An 18008-nucleotide genomic window follows, 5' to 3' on the forward strand; every position below is an offset into this window, starting at 1 on the left:
GCTTGGGAAGCTGGTTGTTCACTGTGTGCATGACTAATGTATTTGTACTGTAATTCTGAAATTGAAAACTGAAATGTTATGTCGCTGTTATATATATTAAATATATATATATTTTTCTCTCTCTCTCGCTACATACATTTGTGTGCAAGCTGGATGTCAGTCAGGAATTCAAACGTCTTCCTTTATAGGACCAGGATGGACAGTCGATGGACGTTCACTTGTAAACACTGGCAGATTCTTTGTTGTGTTCATTTCTTTTCAGTTGTCTAACATATTGTTACTTTCCCAGATCTGTGTCATTCTGCCACATCTCACAGCAAGTGGAAAAAGGGTGTACAATTTATTGGTCTTTTCACGATGTGTTTAGAAATGTTTGGGTGTTTGTTTGTTTTTTTGGTTGTTGGCTTGGTTTTTGATTTTGTTTACTTGTTTTTTAAGATTAAATGCACAGGTGGTGTTCTTGTAATGACTCGTGAAAATGACTTCTTCCTCTTTCCTTGTTGATGTTGCTGACTAATAAATTAAAGCTATATATTTTATAGAAATCCAAAACTTCACCTTAACTAGTAACTTGAGTACATCTTTTGTTATTTTTTTTTATTTGAATATTTGGTAGACCCCAAAACACAAAATGTCTTGTAGTGGACTGATACAGATGTAAGACAAAAAAATGGTTTTAAAGTGCAACCTTCAGAAAGAGCGTAACACTTAAAGCAGCCGAAAGCCACTTCATTTTCATGCACAGTAAACATAATGGCTAATCTTAAACCATGGTTAAAGTGATGGGAACAGTACACTCGACAAATCCGTTACAGTGCAGCTAAGCGGGGAGATTTTACAGTGCAGGCAGTGTTGGGAAGGTTATATAGTATCAGGGTACAGTTAAACGTTTTGTTAGATGGTCAGTTTTGCCGGACCTTTCTGGTGCTACAGAACCAATGACTGTGAGTGTTTGTGCGCGGTGTCTACTAATGGATCAAGGACAGTCATTTTCAAAAAGGTTTTCTGAAACTCTGACCAACAGCTACCTTCCAAAGACGTCAGCACACTTCACTGAGGTCAAAATGATGAGGTGGAAACTCCTTTCACGTGGGTTAAATGACTCCCTACTCCGTTTCGGCCGGTACAAAACGCCCTTGTGCCTTGAACAGTCGCACTTCTATTCCGCTGCTATCTGATTGCGCCCCGGAATCCTCGCCACAGTGTGTCCTGAGGATGCGCCGGGTTCCCTTGACTACAACAGGCCCTTTCTGCCTCCACACCCACAATGCCTTGCTGTCCAGTGGGCGCTCCCTGTTGAGATGGGTCAGATCGCCTGACCAGTGGCCCCTGAAGAGGCATCCCACCGCAGCGCTGCATTCCACGCCCTTATCTCCTAGAGCCATCAGGAGCGGGGGGACGCGGTTTTCTGCCTTGTTAGCGTTCTGTCCCGGGTTACAATGTCTCTCTATTCACAGATCCAGGCATTTTTATTCAACACAGGACGGGCATTGTGGACTAGTTTTTTCTCTGTCTTGTTGTCTATATGTGCCCCCATTCAGGTGAGGGATAAAAAAAACAACAACTGTTGGAGAACACGTCACCATGGCACCCGGAAGGCGTGAAAGCAGAGTGCTCATGCCTCTAAATGCCCCGATGTCTGGTGAGCGACATCACGCTACTGTATGAGACGCTGGTTTGTCTTTATCTGCGTGTCAGATCAAGGGCCACTTGTGGACTGGGGCGTCATTACCTGCTTTGTGTGCGGCTGGGTTCTAATGTGGCCAAATGCATGAAAAGGTGAGCGTGGGAAGTGCAGCAGACCGACGTGGCATCTGTGTTATACATGTGACCTTCATATCTAATGTCACCATCAGATGCTGAGGTAACTGTGAACTTTACTCAGAAAACTAGTGACTGGACACACCCAAAAACACGAACACATACACACACACGAGGAGGTGCAACGCAAGAATGTGCGCGTGAGTGTTTTGGGTGTTGCGCTGTCAGAGTGTAATGAATTATTTTAACCACTAGAGGGCAAGCTTTACTAGTCTTGGTGGTCTAATCATTATGGAAAACCACGTGAAAACATTGACCCAAAAAAAAAAAAATGTTTTGAAGCAGAAATGATGAAAATTGTAGCAGTAGCATTAAAGGATACCACTAAGGGTTACTTGTGGCAACAAGATAATAAATGACAAAACCAGGTGAGCATGAAGGTGTCAAAACAACCAATTAAATAACGGATGATGTCAAACCTGCCAATTAAAATGATTTATCTCCCTGTTGTAATGAGATTCTTCTGGAGCTCATTACAACACCACATACATGATGTGTGTTTCATATTATATGTAGTATGGCACATACCATCATAACTGCTGCAAGAAAAGGATAGACTACAAACATCAAAATGTGTGTGTATGTGTGTGTGTGTGTGTGTGTGTGTGTGTGTTTGTGAGAGAGAGAGAGAGAGAGAGAGAGAGAAAGATCAGTTTAAAAAAATAGGTTTCAAATGTAAAATAGATTAATTTCTCTTCCACATTCCACTTATCATACCTCCAATTACATAAGTCTTTTGTAACCATTAGAAGTCGATAATATATTCTCTTCACCGAACATGGGATTCATTCCAACCTGTCCTTCCTCCAATGTCGTCACTAGGCTGTTCTTTTGACGAACTCCTTTAGATACCTTTGTTTAGAGTGAAGACAAGCAGGAGGTCTGAGCTTCTTTATTTATTTCAAGCTCAAAACTAAATAATTCCGGGTGAATCACTGTGATTGCGCCAATCCCCTCGTAGTGTGAGAGTAACTCATTGACACAACCGCTTGTGAAACCCCCTTTATTTATTTATTTATTTTATACATGTACGTATCCATAGAGACATCCATAATGGACGGTCCCGGTAGGACCAACTTGGAATTAAGTTGACCTTCTCAACAGGATGGATGGTCTACACCTACAGCACCGGCCTATGTTTAATTCATCCTGTGCGCATCACCGGCGGCAGGAACGAGCAAACGTTCATCGGGAAACCACCTCCCCACTTTAGCACATAGAAACACCTGCGTAGCTTCCCGGCCGTGCCGTTGTTCGAGGCTCACACGGCTGTCTCGTCATGTTCTGGTTAACGCTGTAGCTGATCTGAGTGCAGCATGCCCCAGAGCCTGGCACAGTGAGGAGCGCTGAGGTCCCCTGGGCTCCTGGCTCGCAATCTCCGGTCCAGATCAGCCGCGCTCTCACGGAGGGAGCTGTGGTGATGTCATTACGTGCCGTGTCCCCGCGTGAGCGAGAGTGACGCTCTCTCAGCCTGTAACGGAGCTATAGTTAGAACGAGATGCTGAGGCCTTTTCCTGGATAAATGTTATAGTCAGCCAAGATTTTAATGATGCTTAGAAGCACATTGTGCGCATGCGCGTGCTCACACACACACACACACGCACGCACGCATGCACACACACGCACGCGCAGACACACGCACATAGTATTCAACGCTTATTTGCCACTGCATACAAAACAAAGTCTAGAAAGTACAGTTAAACCAGCTTTTCGGTGATACCTGTGCTAAATATTAAGGGAGATAACTCAGCAAGGTTGGTGTGCAAACATTTCACAGCACGGTGACATCATCACCATAAATCCCAGCCACCTAATAGTTAAAATTATTTTTAACACAAAGTACCAGTGGAAAGCTGGACCTTATTCATTAGCATCGAACCAGAACAATATACTTACACAAAACAACAAGCTGATTCAGATGTTTTATGTTTATTTATATATATAGCATTTTTAATCATTTATTACCATCAAATGGGTGAAGTTTAGAGGAATACATGTTAAAGTCTAGAGAGATCAGAACTCCAAGAGAGCTCACAAACAACCATAGCATTAAATACTCAAGAAACTGCCAGAAGAAACCCAATGACTAACATGAAATGCAAATGTTTTGTGCTAAAAAAGCATTGCTTTGAGTTGTATTAACACAGTTTCCTGTTACGGTGTACATGTACATTGTATTCTGTAAAAATCAGACCCATGTAGAAATGTATCAGACTTTTTTTTTCTTTTTCTTTTTTTTACCAACCCTCCTGGTTTTAGCTCTCAAAGAAAAACAAACAAACTAATTAAAAAACTAACTGACAAAAAAACTATATAATACAAGATTGGGTTATAGCAATTAAATTATTGTAAATGACTGTATAGACCAGGAAAGATAGGAATTTACAGACAAAGGGTAAAAAAAAAAAAAGCAAAACAAAAAACAAAAAGCACTGGGATGAGAGGATACATTAAAATCAGATTTCAGCATAAACCTGTATCTGCAACATACACCCACCCACCCACACTAAACCTCTCTCAATAAAGCCCACAAATATAGCTCTCACTGAAAGTCCCCCCCAGGCCTTTTCAATTAAGTCTCAGTAGGCTGCTACGTATCTAATCTCCCTCAACAACAGCATCTATTTTAAAGCAACCACAAGCCTTTGCCAAAAGCTGCAAAGTGACTTCGATTTGGAATGGCAGTCCAACTAGCAGCAGTGCAGCTGTACTGGCTCGGTTATGGTGGCCCAACTATATCAAGGCAATTTCTCACAGCTGGCTAACAGTGGTAATAATTTCATGAACATGGCTGGTGTCAATGACAAGCACATACTCTGCTGTGCCTCAACTTTCCGTGCACTGTTTGTTTGTTTATGTATCGTTAATTTCAAAGGTTTCAATTATTTCTAGCTTTGCATCCATTAGTGTTGATCTTATCCATTAGTGTTGACTCATCCATGTAAATATGCACGTTAATGCAAGCACCAGGACCTGTGGCTCCTATCGACATAGCTGTAACACCAGAGGTGGATTTGGCACACGAGTGTCTAAGCCCCTCCCTACCCAGCATGAGGACAAGTACAGCCAATGGGACGGAGAGTGCGCCAACCGCGGGTCGATGGCACTGTCATGCGCACGCTAGCGGTGTGCAGGACCCGGCGTCACAGTGTCGCGGGGAGTAAGCTATTGCTCCTGGTTGTGCTGACAACACCCTCACCTCGGTCACATTATCATATCTGGGTCACCTCAGTCACGGACTCTGTGCCGGAGCAGAAGGGTGAGCTGGTGAGCTTTTCCAGTATAGTACTTCATGCTAAAATGCATGGAGATGTATAGATACATGTGGAAAGTACATTAAAACAAATAAAATAAGTGATACATATAATACTGTACAATGACTTAATAAATATTTGTAAATGAGTAAAAATGAGTAAAATTAGCTCATCTTAAAAATGCTCTCTATCATGTAACTAAATATAAAATAACAATAAATAACCATTTTTCCTTCTGCACAGCTGTTATTCCTTTTGTTAATTTCAAATATACAGCAGAGAATATAATAAAAGACGCAAATTATGAACAGAGCACATCATAAGACTGGCTCAGAAGGATTAATATACCAGTTTCAAAGACAACATGGAAATTCTCAATGAAATGCGTACACACAAAGTTTCTTTTTATAAATACAAAATCTTATTATAAATAAACGTAATGTCTTTTGTCTGGCACTAGTTAGCGAACAAAAACAGTTGCATTAGGCTCTGTAGTTTTTATCTGAACAAGAGATAAAGCAGGTTACAGTTAAACTCACACAATGTGTAGCTTTGAGGGGAACTTGAAATCTTCAAAATGTACATCATCTAAAAATATATTATACAATGTGATATTGACCCACTCTTAAAAGTATTTTTTTCTTTTCCTTTCTCTGACTGTGAAGAGCCAAGCTGTTAGTATTGTGTACAACTGACATTCTCAAACCTCGTATCCCATACCTTTCCTTAAAAGAAGGAACTTGCAGCCTTGATAGCAAAAGTACCTAGCATGTGATTTGAATGTTTAATTAATTGAATGCTTAATTAATATTTATATATGAGTTAAAATGGCTGGACGAAGAGCGATAAATTCTGTGGGGGACATATTCTGCGCATAAGGCCGTGTAGTGTGATGTCTTTCTTAACACACAGACTGCCAGGACATGAAAATAAACAGCAATATCAAAACGCATGCTATTTTTGGCTACATCTCTAGAGAGAAAAGTATTTACAAAAACTTTACTTTTTTTTTTTTTTTTTTTAAAGAGCCAAGTTGTGCTTTCCTAAGGAATGAAGCAGGCTAGATATACTAGCCAACTGACTGAGTAAACATCTTATGAAATATGGCTTCCATATCAGATTAAGATCGCCCAATTTGTAAAATTACTCCAAATAATTGAAATGGAATTTCCCTGGAAATCTCACAGATAACATTGACTGTGAAAATGACCCACATACAATAAATACCATAGGACATAAGTCAAGAAGTTCATGATCTCCTACAAATGGAACCAGTTAGCTCAATGGGTCAATCGTGATAGTATGGCTTTTCAGAGTAGCTTGTCAGTGTAGTTAGCATTGAAGACAAATCTTAATAACTGACCCCGAAACAGTACAAATTTAGCTCTGTCATTATAAATTGATATATATTGGTAATCAATAGTTTAGGTGGTAAAACCTCATGGGGAGGATTTAGTTGGGACACACTGATAGGTCAGGAGGAGACTGGCACCACGAGGCTCGATGAAACGACACCGGCGGTGCTCATGTTAGTGTGAGAGTGAAGCAGGTTGAGGGTGAGCATGCTAACAGCTAATTTACAGAGCTTAGGGCCAAACACAGGGGAAGCACACTGCCGGTAGGGGTGTGGGAGATAATGGACCGAGGGAGGTTTTAACCATTCAGTTCATCTCCGGGGTGTGTGGAGAACGGAGGTGGAGGAGCTTCACCATTGCAGCGTGACGTTGCGTCCGCTCCGGCCTGGTCAGGAGATGGCCTGGGCGGAGTTTGCTCTGCCGGTGGATGTGCGGGAGCTGTTGTGGCCTCTGCAGCAGCGCCAGGGATTTCTAGGCCAGCAGGAGGCGCTGTGGGAGCAGGGCTGTTCTCTGGGATAGTGATTTTAGCGGCAGCCATGGAGGCCTCAGCTGGGGCTTGGGGATTTTCCAGCGCACCCGTTGCAGGATTGGGGGCTCCGGCACTGGCCGCAGATGTAGGGTCGGTATTCTGATGCTCTGGAGCTCTCAGACGCTTCATGAGGGTAGTAACTCGAACGGCTTTCTGAAGAACAGGAAGCACAACGGTTTCAATGGGGAGTGGTGCTCTGCTGCTATTGGCTGTTGGGTTCAATATACTGCCACTTAACTGTGTAAAACTGTGAAACAATGTACCTGAATAACTGCTGCATAAATAATGACTTAAATAATGACTCTGATGTAGTCATTTTCCTTGAAAAGAAAAATGAATGCGCTCCCCTAATATCTTGACTGCGGGGTCTGAACACACGATAAAAGCAGAGAACGAACCAATGTAATCTGCCACAGATTAACAAAAACAGACAAAATGTAATTATTACCTTCCACTTAGCTTTTGCAAAATTCTTCTCTATCTGTGCGCACACATTTTCTTTGATGTTCTTATCTGAGGCAGCATTTCCAGAGATCCTACAAGGCAAAAAACACTGGTCAGACATAGACACAAAGACACAGACACAAAGATAACTGAATTAAATTACGCACACGCACACACACGCACGCACGCGCGCACACACACACACACACCCCAGTAAAGCATGTTTCACACATAAAACTAGAACAGAACAGGCAGGACATCGAATCATACCATTCATGGTTAATGGCTTCCTGTGCAGTTAGTCTCTGATACTGGTCAACCTCCATGAGACGTGATACTAAACTTTTAGCTGTAAACAAACAAGGTGAAGTACACTGCCATAAGTGGAACTGAATTTTTTCATTAGTACATACCACTAACTTTAAAAATGAAAGAATGAAAACGAAAGAATGTCTTAGAAAGGTCTTCCAGTCCCTGGATATGCAGTAAATACATTTACGTCCTGCTGGCAAAAAGGGCCGTTAAACATGCCGAGGGGAAATACTCCAGGTCTGGGTATGGAAAATACGATTATAAAATGTTAGTTCTGGGAGATAGTGTGGATATGTAGTGTGGTCATGGCACCAGAGTCAGAGATATCGTCCCAGTACGGTGAGTCAAACTCATAGTCTCCCGCCAGAATTTTGCGAAACAGGTTCTTGTCGTGGTTTTCATAATCTTCGTCGTCTGCTTCGTCATAGAATGGAGGGTTCCCAGAAAGTCTGTGAATATCACAACACAATGGGACAGTAAAGTACGGACTTTAGCTCTTTTGAGTGGACTTTCCCTTTCAGAACCTTGAATCTTATGTTCTGCTTAGGCATTATAGACCATATGTTTCAGATACTGCATGACTTTTTGGACACTGGATAGATGTGTTATCAGACCATGAGACAGGTTTTTGTCAGGTTTTGTAGGAGTCTGGATTCTTTAGGCACAGAACTCTTATTAAATAAGGGATTGTGTAATAGTGAATTCAACGTAAGCATATGTAAGTGGAATATAGGTTTTGTAGTCACTGAACAAATGTGCGTAGTGAGATCAGATCGACTTACAATATGTACATGATCACTCCAAGTGCCCAGCAGTCAACAGGTCGTCCATATCGCTGTCTGCCCACAACCTCCGGAGCTAATTAATAAAAGAGCTGCAGCTAAGTTCCATATTCTGTGAAATGGCCTAAATGTACTGTACATTCCTTTATGTCCTTTCATCTAAGCTGTTATTTCAAATGTAGCCCTGTTTTTTTTTATATAAACCGAAGTCATTTCTTAGACAGGTTTCTTTCCACATCACGTTCATCCACTAAGATTTCGCCATATCACTGTTAATTCTAAAACATATCAGAACATATTCCTGCATGCTACCCTTGTAAGTCTCCAGTCAAAATAGACCTTATGATAATTATTAGGACTTTATTGATTAAATAATTTAGAGTTAGGATTGCTTTTTAGAGTTAGAATTGCTGGTACAGCCTCTTACCCAGGTACTCTGGAGTTCCACAAGGCTCTTTAATAAGTCCATTCTCAAGTTTAGCCAGATGGAAATCACTGATGACTATTTTTGAGTGTTTCAGGCGGTTGTAATACACCAGATTCTCCAGCTGAAGTGAGCATCATGGGTACAACATAGAGTTAACACCTTATTTTGCAATGCTTCAGAAAGAGGTAATATAATTTGCAATCTACTTAGTACAAATCGTGCATTATGTATTTTACACTCATGACCACCAGGAGGCACTCTGCTGTGCACCTTCAGGTTGCGGTGGACGATGTTGAGGGAATGCAGATACGCCACGGCCTCCATCACTTGCCGGATGACATTGCTGGTGTCTTTCTCTGAGTAGTAGCCCTGGTCCAGGATCCAATCAAACACCTCTCTACCTGTAGCACTGCAACGAAATTAGACAGATACAAATATTTATTGTTATTCCAGAGACAAAGGGGTGAACCAGCTTTGTTCCCTTGCAGTCGACTCACTATTTCATAAACATGCCGTTGCAGGTTCACACTTATCAATCCACCAATCTTTAATCTGTAATCTCAATTGCACATCCCTCACTTTCAGCTTTAGCGTGCCTGGACCTACCAGGCTAAGCTCGTTGTAGCGTAACCCAATAAATAGGGTTGCAAAGCATAGATGTTTTCAAGTGTGATGCAACACAGTACAGAAAGAATTACGGAAACCAAGGCCTCTGCCAGTTTCACCTAGCCGCCATTATTACGCTGGCCCTGTAGTTCTGCGTTATGTGAAAAGGAGTGGCATCTTCAAAGACATATACGAGTCAGGAGAAACAAATGACAAACAAAAAATTGAGAGCAATAGCAAATGCAAAACTGAGCCCAAACAGACAGAAGGGCAAGTAGCCAAACGCGAGTGTCTCGTGACAGAGAGAGAAGATTTCAGCATGTGTCTCAATCTGATGTGTTCTTGGACTGCATCCGCCCTGTCTCTCGAGAGCCACGTCAACACTGAACGCGCACCTGGACAATGGAACAATGCTGTCCCTTGCAGTCAGATGCCAGGACTTACAGTTCTAGGAAGAGGAAATATTCTTTCCGTGTCTCGTAGACGTCCACCAGCTGGAGAATGTTGGGGTGCTTCACCCTGAAAACGGAACAGCAAATGATGGAAAACATTTAGGATAGGCGAGACTAGGAAACTGTTGTTGTTTCAGTCACGGCATGAACAAGGCTGATCGTCGAGAGCCCCTGGTGTCTGTACGTTTTGGGTCCAACCCTGCAGAGAAGCACCTGATTAGGATCCGTCCTTGACAAAAAGGGTGTGGTTGTTCCTGAAAGAGTTGGAGCTCTGCAGCACTGGAGCACAAACCTGCAGACACAAGGGCCCTGATGTAGGCTGCAAAATGTGTCATAGTTATTGAAATGTTAAACGTCTGATTATGAGAAATCAACATGTCCCTGAAAATTCAGAAGCATTTTAAACATTAAAAATGCCACAGATGTTTTGGTTTTTGTAACTAAAAATCGTCACTGACCAGATGGTAGCTGAAGATCAGACCTTTATACACAGTGGCATACATTTGGCTTACATTGTTAAAATTAGTCTTTCTTTAGAGTAAAGAGCTATTATTTGGTCCTTCCTACATAGTAGTGTAGAGCATGCTCATTCTACAAATGGTAGAGGATTCCATCCTGCAGGGAGCAGGATGCAAGTTCCAGCAGGATGCAAGTTCCTGACAAGAGAAGTCTGAGGTAGCCAATCAGAGTATAGTCCTCACGTAAGGAGTCTGAGATAACCAATCAGAGTATAGTCCTCAGGTGAGGAGTCTGAGTTAACTGGAACTCTCAAGAGGGGTTCCTTAGGCCCTCACTAATAACTGTAATTTGAAAAAAGCCATAGGATTGGAAGCAGGTGAGTATAAAAGAGTAATACACACCAATGGACCAATTCCAAGAATACACAACTATGTTATTCTAAAAATAAACACTGTCCCTCGAAATGGTCTGTGTTAGAACATCTCAGATGTGCTCCTCCATTAGTCCTAGTGCTGTTTTTGGTCATTAAAACATGCTCAGAATATTCCTCACATCTCTGGACATATTTTCCACATTGTGAGATTTCCGTGGCATTAGAAGAATGCTTATTCATTGCGGTAAAGTGAAGCATTTGAGATATGGCACAGTACAGGGAGAAGACACAAAGCGCTTGCGAGGAAGGGAGCAGGAAATGAGGAGGCTCAACCTGAAACTCGGAGTTGTCCACAGAGCGGCGAGGATGATGCACTCCATCACGGAAATTACTTAAGTGCATCTGCCGTTGTCCTTTATCTATTCAAACCACTGCCTCAGCAAGAAAGCTGCTCGAGAAAGCATCTCTGCATAACTACAAAGCTTTCTCCAAAAATGTCATTTCAATTTTTTTTTTGGTCCTCTTTGGGTTGGGCTGCACCAAAAAGAAGGAATTCAATACTCTGCAGAAAGGGAGACAGCTGCAGTCTAAACAAGATCATCACATACACTGTGAAATTGAAGGAAAAACACAAACAAACAACAAAAGTCCCATCCTGGAACTCACATCTTCAGGATGAAGATCTCGTTTTTCGCCGCCTTCCGCACCTTCCTCCCATCCTTCTTCAGGAACTTTTTGCAGGTGTACATTTTCGATGTGGTCTTGTCCTTGGCACGGAAGATCTCACAGAACTCTTCCCTTCGAAAAGAAAGCAAATCAATGGTGCCACGTGAATCAGAGGAGGAAACAAGTGAGTTTATCTGATTTCTCTGGAGCTCATCTATTACAAACCAGGGCTGTCAGATTTTGAGCTTAACTATCCTATAAACTATCCCATGGAGACACACAAAGTCCATTTGTTATAGAATGGCGCGTTAAAATATATGCATCTGAACCCAGATCAGTGCAACAAGCCTTCGCAGGATGTGCATAATACCTACATCTAAATGTCCTCTGTGTGTATGACCTTCTTTCTGAACATAATGTTTACAAAGGACTGCTTACGATTTAACGATCTGGCCCAGGTCATATCTGTCTGTGATGTCTGTAGGACTGTTGTAGTCCTTCTTCTCTCCAAACGTTAAACAACCAAATGGCATGGCCCCTCTGAAGACAGAGAAAGAGCGGGAAGGAAGGAGGGACACATGGAGAGGGTGAGAATGACAAAATATTCCTATTAGATTCAAACATTCCGATATAAGTGCATTATCAGCGGTATTCAAAACAAAGCACAAGTTTAATATCGCATGCAGAACCTCCCTGGTTTATCACCTGAATCAATAAATAAAATAAAAATATATTATACAGTATTATCCATCATTTTGAATGATTTCAACCACCCAACAGTCCTCAGATCTCAGGCTTTCCTGCCCCCGGGGGAAATAAATGTGGTGCATGAGCCACGTTTACTTAAAGTGAAGGCGTCCTTTCCTGCACAAACAAACTGAATATAGGAGCACTGGAACAGCGCACCCTGCTGGAGGCACTGAGCTCACTGGCAAATCTAATTTACACCCCGATGACCGGAGAGGTGAGTGGTGATGGTATGCATTTGAGTCACGGTGTTCGAATAGGGCAAAGAGTGAGCCTGAGCTCCAGGGAATGAGAGACAGAATGAGGAGGGAGCAGCAAGAAGCAGGCCACCCGAGAAAAACACTCTTGAAAGACAAATAAACGCTGAAAGTTGCGGCAACAGACGAGGCCCGAGGAGCTGTGAAATAGCAAGAGGGAGATACGGAGAGACATACGGAGAGACACACGGAGAGCAAGGAAAAATGACTCTATCTGCAAATTCCAATCATGATAAGTGGGATATGTCACGCAAGGAAGAGAGAGAGAGAGAGACACAGAGACAGAGACAGAGACAGAGAGCGAGCGAGAGAGCAGAAAAAAAAAAACATTTCACAGATGTTATTCCACACATTGTGGTCCCCGAGGTGGTAGAGAATCAGTCACCAAGTCGTCACAGGTTTAACTTCACCTGCACACATCCAGGTGCTGCTATTGAAAAGACCAAAGTGAACCCATGTGGCATAGCAAACAAGTCACACCAGCTTATTAAAAACAATCGTTAACCATGTTAGTGTCTTAGCAGTCTGACTCAGAAGCAGGGATGAGGTGAAAAAGTATCTCTCAAAGCCAGCACCATAGTGCTGGACAAGTCTTTCACTTGCAGTTTTATTTGCTAAATCATTTGCAGTCCCACCTACACACATATTCTTCAACATATTAATGCTCTCTTAATGTTGCCTTTTCTTGCTTCTATCTGAATTTCCTCTTCTAAGAATACTATCCAGTCCAATACTGCCAAATACTGCTATTTCTCTCTCTCTCTCTCTCTCTCTCTCTCTCTCTCTCTCTCTCTCTCTCTCTCTCCAATCAAAGCAGACCCTGCAGTGAAAGGCACAGCCATTAAAACACAGTCACCCATCAGATCGCCATGCTCAATATGAGCACATGTATCACAGTACTCGAGGCTGTGCGTGTACGCAGAGTCATTAGTAATGCATAGCAATAAACTGTGGCAAATAAAGCAGTCTGCAGGATAATTGTAGGACTGTGCCATATGCCTTCTTGTGAAGTAATGCTGGAGGATTCCTTGCCTCTCTATTGGTGTTTGATGCTGTAGTACATTATGTTTCAAGCATTTGGCAGATGCTCTTAACCAGAGTGATTTACATATTTAACAGTAGGGCAGTATCTGTGCTCCCTCAGAAATCAAACCCACAACCTTGGTTTTATTAGTTCTTCCAGGTGAGCTACAGGTGAACAACCTGGCTAAGTGTGCACATGAAGAATGCAGCTAAATAATTTGGTCTCATTTTGGCTGGCTTTTTGTAATAATTCAGATGAAGCACTTGGACCATATGAAACATGAACATATTTATTCTAGCTGGACTTCTGAAATGTAACATTCCTGGTTGCATGCAGAAAGCACTTTTTCGTAATGTCAGCCGGTCAGCTTTAAGCTCAGCTAGCTGATGAGGACCACAAATCTACCTGCTGTGCATGATCATTAAGCAGGCGTGTTACTTTTAATGACAGACATTCTGAATATACAGAGGTTAAATTTGGTGTTCCCCAAGACTCAGTACTAGGGCCTTTGTTAAGCTTTTCTCACAGGGCTTTGCAGCAGTCTTCAGTGCTACAGTGAACTGTAGTTTGGAAGGGAGTTTGTATGAAACATTTCAAGCTCCTTCTGAAGTTTTGCTGCTTCTGCTACTGCCTCTTCTAGACACAGGAGTGCAGGAGAAGTTGTTCTTCTGCAACCAGAGTTTCTAAAGTCAAGAAAAAGCAGTCTGGCCTTCCGGGGGGGGGGGGGGGGGGGAGATAGACGACATTTCTGAAAACCATTGCTACAGCTGGCAGTGCAGTTCGCAGTAAACATGGCAATACTCCAAACAGTGTGGATATACTACGGATACCATATCTCTGCCTCAGACTGGTGATACTGTTTAACAGTACAGGAAGTAGGTGGTGCAGTGCTGGAGGCTGTTCATGAATAAATAGTGAAAAAATGGTGGGGGGGAAAACATAGAACGCCAAACTTAGAAAACAATATAAAACTCTTATCTTCCCAAACAAAAGTTGCTGGTTGGTTACTTTGTACTACACTGTTAATTCAGTGATGTTCTGGAGGGATAAATATAGACTCCATTAATTTCATTGGGTTGCTTGAGAATAGCAATCACTTTTTGCTGGGAGCAGCAGCTAAAAAAATACAATTTCAAAGTAAAAGTCACTGTGTTGTAGCTTTGTGTGTGTTCGTGTGCAGTGCACATGTAGTTGTAAGTACGTGTCCTCTGCCTGCCTATTCCTGACCCAAGCACACTCCTACCGCGGCAGAATTCAATTCCGCTGCAAATCGATGAGCTCCTGTGAATTTATCGCACCTGATTAGAGCGGCGGATCGCAGTAAACAGAAGCCGAACCTGCACGATCACCAGCCATTTAACAGGAGCACGCCCAGGACAGGGAGCATCTCCCCAGCCGAATCCGCCACTGGTGATAAATCATTTTGCATATTTCAGTTAGACTTCTTTCAGTAACTTCTCCAATCAAAAAGGCAAGAGCAAAACATATTTACATAAAATACATGCTCAATTCTCTTAGGAGGTTGACTTTTTTGCCTGGAAGCCAGGATTAGGCACTAGTTTTGTGAAAAACTTACTAATATGCCTTTATTATGTAAACAAGAGTATATGTGTAAACTTCCTTTGTTGATAAGGAGTATAATATAGTAGTTTTGTATTCATGTTTGCACTCAAGCAAGATACAGGTATCCCTTGGGTTTGAAAAAACATTCACTAATAACTCTTCTCTTGACACTACCATTGTGTTAAATAATGGTGAGCAAGAGTTCTGGACTACAACCTTAATTTAAACCCCTCTGTGAATTCTTATTTGTTTGGCCTCATCTGTAAAACGTATTACTCAATAAGTGGGTTAGGCCATTGTACCTTTACTGTGACTTTATCACAGGGCAGAACACAGTGTTTACAGAACAGATTCTGTATGCTGACAGTGTAGTTACAATGTCTTTCAATGCACACAGCAGGAGCCAGTTTAATTTTGGGTCCTTACTATGTGGCAATTAAAAATGGAAAAAAATAGTCATTTCAAATTTAATATGAATTAAAGATTCAGATCAGATCAAACAAAAATATACTGCCTTTGTCTCAATAATCCTTGTTATTAGCAAAAAGAGTTGCCATTATTAGTTGGGAATTGGGCTTTTGGTGAAGAGAGAGCAGGAGTGGGAACCGAGAGATGGGAGATGATTAACAGTAATGCATGACTGGGGAAAGGAAGTTCATTGCTGGAAATAACCAGAAAACTTATTTGCGTTTAAATCCATGTTTCCTCCAGGAATGCAGCAGAGAGTTGCTACAGTGTAGCATGTATTTCTGTGGAAGGAGTGAAGTATCACTGTGTACAAACAAGAAAGAATTCAGTGTGTTTACGGATGTGCTTGCACATACATGTGTGTATCTGTATTTTTCTGTGTGGGGGTTGTTTTGTTTTTGTTTTTTTTTGCCTAACTGTGTATGTGTTGTGCATGTTTGTTTGTTTTTTGTGTGTACACATGTATGAATGTAAATTTGTTGCACAGAATCAGATCTCTCTCTCTCTCTCTCTCTCTCTCTCTCTCTCTCTCTCTGAATCCAAACAGAGCTATCTGAATATTATAAAAAGGAAGTGCTGTTAAAAATAACTGACTTCCATCAATGTCTCTTGCAGAAATAAATGAAACAGTTACGGTCGCTCAGTGTCAGCAGACAGGACCACAGCAGAATCATGGATTAGTAACCAAAGGCAGTATAAGGTGAGTACTGGCACTCAGAGATACACTATCCTACCAGACCAGACCACTGCATAGAGCATAAGCACAGCTCATTAGAAATCTGCTGCCTATTCCTGGTCAGCAGTGGAAAAATGGCAGTTCTCTCAGAAACCTTAAAATAGGAGTTAACACACACTTATTGTCTAAACACTTACTTATTGTCTAAACACTGCACATGAAACTCTGCTACTCTGCGCAGTAGCACAAAACCCACCAGTGCATTCTTATGAATCCAGGGTACAGCTGCAAAGGTGTATTAACATGGCGTATTTATTTAATTATTATGCTTTATTTACTGTAGAACTGCCTCACAAAATTCCCTCCATTACTAAATGATAGGGATTGAAAAGAAGACAGAAATTATTTTTTTTGTTCAAATGCCACAGTCATACAGACACACGTGTTGTTCCACCCTGACAGTGCTTCTAAAAAAGAGAGATGGCTTAATTTTCATAGAGATGTTCAGTGATGGAGGTGCTTAATGGTGGAGTGATAGAGGAAGAGGGGCAGAGTGAGTGTGTCAGTGTGTACAGGAACATTTCGCAACCTTATCGTCCCCGTAGGCACAAAGGGATCCTGGAGTGAAAAGACCAGTTGATCAGAGGAACAGAAAAACAAAGGCATTATACAAAAACTCTCTGACAAAGCCGAAACGATCAAATGCAACAATTATTTTAAACATCGCAAGAAAATAGTTAAAAAAAAAAGTTCATTTAAAAAGCAAAATGATAAAATGATAAAAATTATGAATAAAATAAAAAAGGTCCTAGAGGGAGAGAGAGAGAGAGAGAGAGAGAGAGAGAGAGAGAGAGAGAGAAAAGGAGAGTGTGTGTATGAGAACATTTTGCAACATCATCATTAGAACATCTCCAATGGCCTGAAGTGTTCCTGGGGTTGAAGCCGAGTTGAAGAAAGAAACAAAGAAATCACAAATGTTTTCAAGCTATCCTGAGGCCCCTGTGAGTAGGAATTAAAGACTGTGCCTATTACTTTGGACTCGCTGTCTCTGGGAAAAAACAGAACCCCCAATCAGAGAAGAAAGAGGCAGGGGTGATAGCTTCAGATAGGGGATGAGGTGGAGGTTCTTCTACTACACACATAATCAGAGTATGGAAAACAAAGAGAAAGCAAAGACAAAGCCACACAGGAAACGAGAGCGAGCGAGAGTTTACAATGTTGTCCGTTATGTAGGCTCCATGCAGGGGTCTCCCTGGCACGCTGGATTTTGCAGCAGGTCTCGGAGCTGCTCCCAGATCTTACGGCACCTCACTCCCCAGGCGATGCCGCACGCGTTCTCTTATGTCTCGCAATTCTAACTCCGCCCCCTCACGCACACACACACACACACACACACACACACACACACACACGAGCTCGCATATGCTCCCCTGCGTTCTCTCCTGAGTGCTAGCCGGCTTTGAGCCTCCCACCAGCTGCCTCCGATGACTCCCCCCCCACCCCGCAGGATGTTTTGCGACGCTCGTTTGGGAGGCAGACAGCCGGAGCCAAGTGCCGACAGCGTCGCGGCGCCTCTGAGGTTGCAGGCCGCCCGAGCCGGAGATCGCTGGGGGTGCGCGCCAATCCGACGTGGTGCCACTCCCACGAGTTGGCAAAGGTACTCAGAGCTCTCTTCCAAAGACTTGAGGAGGAAGACTGATGGTGTTAGCAAACGGCAGTTCTGCGGTAGAACTGAACCAACACTGTCGCTACTATTACACCAATTAGCAATCATCTCAGAAGAAAACCCTGAG

At 42.3% G+C, this 18008-nt stretch overlaps 2 protein-coding genes across 4 annotated transcripts in view; one reads left to right on the forward strand and one right to left on the reverse strand.

Annotated features, from left to right (window-relative positions):
• The window catches only part of sema3fb (sema domain, immunoglobulin domain (Ig), short basic domain, secreted, (semaphorin) 3Fb), a 66916-nt gene extending 66450 nt beyond the window's left edge, over positions 1-466 (forward strand). For all 3 annotated transcript variants that reach the window (XM_035520131.1, XM_035520132.1, XM_035520133.1), the window contains one exon: positions 1-466. This exon is cut by the window's left edge and continues 1930 nt beyond it. The gene's annotated coding sequence lies outside the window, so the exon portion shown is untranslated.
• Positions 467-3731: 3265 nt separating this feature from the next.
• camkvb (CaM kinase-like vesicle-associated b) overlaps positions 3732-18008 on the reverse strand; it is a 37492-nt gene continuing 23215 nt past the window's right edge. The window contains exons 2-11 of the mRNA XM_027024933.2: positions 11919-12020; positions 11481-11612; positions 9975-10049; positions 9195-9333; positions 8925-9045; positions 8498-8573; positions 8028-8164; positions 7674-7752; positions 7408-7495; positions 3732-7112 (exon numbers count right to left, since the gene is read on the reverse strand). Coding sequence (XP_026880734.2) covers positions 6729-7112; positions 7408-7495; positions 7674-7752; positions 8028-8164; positions 8498-8573; positions 8925-9045; positions 9195-9333; positions 9975-10049; positions 11481-11612; positions 11919-12013 — 1326 coding nt within the window. The 5' untranslated portion in view covers positions 12014-12020 and the 3' untranslated portion in view covers positions 3732-6728. The remainder of the gene's footprint in view (positions 7113-7407; positions 7496-7673; positions 7753-8027; positions 8165-8497; positions 8574-8924; positions 9046-9194; positions 9334-9974; positions 10050-11480; positions 11613-11918; positions 12021-18008) is intronic.

Source organism: Electrophorus electricus, chromosome 20 (genome assembly GCF_013358815.1).
Source record: "Electrophorus electricus isolate fEleEle1 chromosome 20, fEleEle1.pri, whole genome shotgun sequence".
NCBI lineage: Eukaryota > Metazoa > Chordata > Actinopteri > Gymnotiformes > Gymnotidae > Electrophorus > Electrophorus electricus.